General features: G+C 46.4%; 1 protein-coding gene across 1 annotated transcript; it reads right to left on the bottom strand.

The window, feature by feature from the left end:
• Positions 1-2682: 2682 nt before the first annotated feature.
• LOC128703706 (S-antigen protein-like) lies at positions 2683-4043 on the bottom strand. The gene is given in 2 exon segments (XM_053798484.2): positions 2683-3509; positions 3512-4043. Coding segments are annotated over 2 exon segments (1359 nt in total).
• Between the last annotated feature and the right edge of the window lie 1663 nt (positions 4044-5706).

The following is a 5706-nucleotide window of genomic DNA, read 5'->3' as shown; positions in this document are numbered from 1 at the left end:
TCACTCACTACGAAAGCAAAAGACTTGGCAGACGATGCACCATCCCCCCAATGAAAAGCAGGGGTGTCACTAGCACGTTAAGAGACCATACAATAAGTGTCAGGGGCCCGAGACTGTTCAACTGCCTCCCAGCACACATAAGGGGGATTACCAACAGACCCCTGGCAGTCTTCAAGCTGGCACTGGACAAGCACCTAAAGTCAGTTCCTGATCAGCCGGGCTGTGGCTCGTACGTTGGTTTGCGTGCAGTCAGCAGCAACAGCCTGGTTGATCAGGCTCTGATCCACCAGGAGGCCTGGTCACAGACCGGGCCGCGGGGGCGTTGACCCCCGGAACTCTCTCCAGGTAAACTCCAGGTAAAGAAATACAGCAGAGGAAACACAGCAGAGGAAACACAGCAGAGGAAATACAGCAGATGAAATACGGCAGAGGAAATACGGCAGAGGAAATACAGCAGAGGAAATACAGCAAAGAAATACAGCAAAGAAATACAGCAGAGGAAATACAGCAAAGAAATACAGCAGAGGAAATACAGCAAAGAAATACAGCAGAGGAAATACAGCAGAGGAAATACAGCAGAGGAAATACAGCAGAGGAAATACAGCAGAGGAAATACAGCAGAGGAAATACAGCAAAGAAATACAGCAGAGGAAATACAGCAAAGAAATACAGCAGAGGAAATACAGCAAAGAAATACAGCAGAGGAAATACAGCAAAGAAATACAGCAGAGGAAATACAGCAAAGAAATACAGCAGAGGAAATACAGCAAAGAAATACAGCAGAGGAAATACAGCAGAGGAAATACAGCAAAGAAATACAGCAGAGGAAATAGAGTAAAGAAATACAGCAGAGGAAATACAGCAAAGAAATACAGCAGAGGAAATACAGCAAAGAAATACAGCAGAGGAAATACAGCAAAGAAATACAGCAGAGGAAATACAGCAAAGAAATACAGCAGAGGAAATACAGCAAAGAAATACAGCAGAGGAAATACAGCAAAGAAATACAGCAGAGGAAATACAGCAAAGAAATACAGCAAAGAAATACAGCAGAGGAAATACAGCAAAGAAATACACCAGAGAAAATACAGCAGAGGAAACACAGCAGAGGAAACACAGCAGAGGAAACACAGCAGAGGAAATACAGCAGAGGAAATACAGCAGAGGAAATATAGCAGAGGAAATACAGCAAAGAAATACAGCAGAGGAAATACAGCAAAGAAATACAGCAAAGAAATACAGCAGAGGAAATACAGCAGAGGAAATACAGCAAAGAAATACAGCAGAGGAAATACAGCAAAGAAATACAACAGAGGAAATACAGCAAAGAAATACAGCAGAGGAAATACAGCAGAGGAAATACAGCAAAGAAATACAGCAGAGGAAATACAGCAAAGAAATACAGCAGAGGAAATACAGCAGAGGAAATACAGCAAAGAAATACAGAAGAGGAAATACAGCAAAGAAATACAGCAGAGGAAATACAGCAGAGGAAATACAGCAAAGAAATACAGCAGAGGAAATACAGCAAAGAAATACAGCAGAGGAAATACAGCAAAGAAATACAGCAGAGGAAATACAGCAGAGGAAATACAGCAAAGAAATACAGCAGAGGAAATACAGCAAAGAAATACAGCAGAGGAAATACAGCAGAGGAAATACAGCAAAGGAATACAGCAGAGGAAATACAGCAAAGAAATACAGCAGAGGAAATACAGCAAAGAAATACAGCAGAGGAAATACAGCAAAGAAATACAGCAGATGAAATACAGCAAAGAAATACAGCAGAGGAAATACAGCAAAGAAATACAGCAGAGGAAATACAGCAAAGAAATACAGGAGAGGAAATACAGCAAAGAAATACAGCAGAGGAAATACAGCAAAGAAATACAGCAGAGGAAATACAGTAAAGAAATACAGCAAAGAAATACAGCAGAGGAAATACAGCAAAGAAATACAGCAGAGGAAATACAGCAAAGAAATACAGCAGAGGAAATACAGCAAAGAAATACAGCAGAGGAAATACAGCAAAGAAATACAGCAGAGGAAATAGCAAAGAAATACAGCAGAGGAAATACAGCAAAGAAATGCAGCAGAGGAAATACAGCAAAGAAATACAGCAGAGGAAATACAGCAGAGGAAATACAGCAAAGAAATACAGCAGAGGAAACACAGCAAAGAAATACAGCAGAGGAAATACAGCAAAGAAATACAGCAGAGGAAATACTGCAAAGAAATACAGCAGAGGAAATACAGCAGAGGAAATACAGCAGAGAAAATACAGCAGAAGAAATACAACAAAGAAATACAGCAAAGAAATACAGCAGAGGAAATACAGCAAAGAAATACAGCAGAGGAAATACAGCAAAGAAATACAGCAGAGGAAATACAGCAAAGAAATACAGCAGAGGAAATACAGCAGTGGAAATACAGCAGAGGAAATACAGCAGAGGAAATACAGCAGAGGAAATACAGCAAAGAAATATAGCAGAGGAAATACAGCAAAGAAATACAGCAGAGGAAATACAGCAGAGGAAATACAGCAAAGAAATACAGCAGAGGAAATACAGCAAAGAAATACAGCAATGGAAATACAGCAAAGTTATACAGCAAAGAAATGCATCAATTAAATACAATAAGAGATACAGCAGAGAGGAGCAGAGATGGAGGGATTGCATTTTCTTAGACTGGTGCACAGTCACCATCAGAGACTGGTACACAGTCACCAACTGAGATTGGTACACAGTCACCATCAGAGACTGGTGCACAGTCACCATCAGAGACTGGTGCACAGTCACCATCAGAGACTGGTGCACAGTCACCATCAGAGACTGGTGCACAGTCACCATCAGAGACTGGTGCACAGTCACCATCAGAGACTGGTGCACAGTCACAATCAGAGACTGGTGCACAGTCACCATCAGGGACTGGTGCACAGTCACCATCAGAGACTGGTGCACAGTCACCATCAGAGACTGGTGCACAGTCACCATCAGAGACTGGTGCACAGTCACCATCAGAGACTGGTGCACAGTCACCATCAGAGACTGGTGCACAGTCACCATCAGAGACTGGTGCACAGTCACCATCAGAGACTGGTACACAGTCACCATCAGAGACTGGTACACAGTCACCATCAGAGACTGGTGCACAGTCACCATCAGAGACTGGTGCACAGTCACCATCAGAGACTGGTGCACAGTCACCATCAGAGACTGGTACACAGTCACCATCAGAGACTGGTACACAGTCACCATCAGAGACTGGTACACAGTCACCATCAGAGACTGGTGCACAGTCACCATCAGAGACTGGAGCACAGTCACCATCAGAGACTGGAGCACAGTCACCATCAGAGACTGGTACACAGTTACCATCAGAGACTGGTGCACAGTCGCCATCAGAGACTGGTGCACAGTCGCCATCAGAGACTGGTGCCCAGTCACCATCAGAGACTGGTGCCCAGTCACCATCAGAGACTGGTACACAGTCACCATCAGAGACTGGTAGTCACCATCAGAGACTGGTACACAGTCACCATCAGAGACTGGTGCACAGTCACCATCAGAGACTGGTGCACAGTCACCATCAGAGACTGGTGCACAGTCACCATCAGAGACTGGTGCACAGTCACCATCAGAGACTGGTGCACAGTCACCATCGGAGACTGGTGCACAGTCACCATCGGAGACTGGTGCACAGTCACCATCGGAGACTGGTGCACAGTCACCATCGGAGACTGGTGCACAGTCACCATCGGAGACTGGTGCACAGTCACCATCAGAGACTGGTGCACAGTCACCATCAGAGACTGGTGCACAGTCACCATCAGAGACTGGTGCACAGTCACCATCAGAGACTGGTGCACAGTCACCATCAGAGACTGGTGCACAGTCACCATCAGAGACTGGTGCACAGTCACCATCAGAGACTGGTGTACAGTCACCATCAGAGACTGGTGTACAGTCACCATTAGAGACTGGTGCACAGTCACCATCAGAGACTGGTACACAGTCACCATCAGAGGCTGGTGCAGTCACCATCAGAGACTGGTACCACTGCTGTTAACACCAACACAGGTAGCACATCACAGAGGATCTGCTACACTAACACCAACACAGGCAGCACATCACAGAGGATCTGCTACACTAACACCAACACAGGTAGCACATCACAGAGGATCTGCTACACTAACACCAACACAGGCAGCACATCACAGAGGATCTGCTACACTAACACCAACACAGGCAGCACATCACAGAGGATCTGCTACACTAACACCAACACAGGCAGCACATCACAGAGGATCTGCTACACTAACACCAACACAGGCAGCACATCACAGAGGATCTGCTACACTAACACCAACACAGGCAGCACATCACAGAGGATCTGCTACACTAACACCAACACAGGCAGCACATCACAGAGGATCTGCTACACTAACACCAAAACAGGTAGCACATCACAGAGGATCTGCTACACTAACACCAACACAGGCAGCACATCACAGAGGATCTGCTACACTAACACCAACACAGGTAGCACATCACAGAGGATCTGCTACACTAACACCAACACAGGCAGCACATCACAGAGGATCTGCTACACTAACACCAACACAGGTAGCACATCACAGAGGATCTGCTACACTAACACCAACACAGGTAACACATCACAGAGGATCTGCTACGCTACTGGGCTCGTCCCCTTTAAGTTCGAGGTTCCAGGGCGGGTAAGTTCCTGCGAGTGTAGTTACTCGTGTGTGTTGATGCTGCCAGCTGTGGAGGACCTAGCAGCAGCATCAACAGAGTGAACAGCGGCAGTTCCAGCATCAACAGCAGCGGTAGTAGTTCCAGCATCAACAGCAGCGGTAGTAGTTCCAGCATCAACAGCAGCGGTAGTTCCAGCATCAACAGCAGCGGTAGTAGTTCCAGCATCAACAGCAGCGGTAGTAGTTCCAGCATCAACAGCAGCGGTAGTAGTTCCAGCATCAACAGCAGCGGTAGTAGTTCCAGCATCAACAGCAGCGGTAGTAGTTCCAGCATCAACAGCAGCGGTAGTAGTTCCAGCATCAACAGCAGCGGTAGTTCCAGCATCAACAGCAGCGGTAGTAGTTCCAGCATCAACAGCAGCGGTAGTAGTTCCAGCATCAACAGCAGCGGTAGTTCCAGCATCAACAGCAGCGGTAGTAGTTCCAGCATCAACAGCACCAGTTCCAGCATCAACAGCACCAGTTCCAGCATCAACAGCAGCGGTAGTAGTTCCAGCATCAACAGCAGCAGCATCAACAGCACCAGTTCCAGCATCAACAGCAGCGGTAGTAGTTCCAGCATCAGCAGCAGCGGTAGCACTTCCAGCATCAACAGCAGCGGTAGTAGTTCCAGCATCAACAGCAGCAGCATCAACAGCACCAGTTCCAGCATCAACAGCATCGGTAGTAGTTCCAGCTTCAGCAGCAACAGTTCCAGCAGCAGCAGCAGCAGTTCCAGCAGCAGCAGCATTATAGATATGTATATTTGATTATTTGTGCCACCGGAGCCAGGAGAGCGTATATGAGGTGTAGAGCTGTGTATATACACGTAGAGCTGTGTATATACACGTAGAGCTGTGTATATACACGTAGAGCTGTGTATACACATGCAGAGCTGTGTGTACACACGCAGAGTTGTGTGTACACAGAACTGTGTGCGTGTAACATGCCAG

The sequence above is a fragment of the Cherax quadricarinatus genome, chromosome 76 (genome assembly GCF_038502225.1).
Source record: "Cherax quadricarinatus isolate ZL_2023a chromosome 76, ASM3850222v1, whole genome shotgun sequence".
Lineage (NCBI taxonomy): Eukaryota > Metazoa > Arthropoda > Malacostraca > Decapoda > Parastacidae > Cherax > Cherax quadricarinatus.
This window is presented reverse-complemented; position numbering and strand designations above follow the sequence as displayed.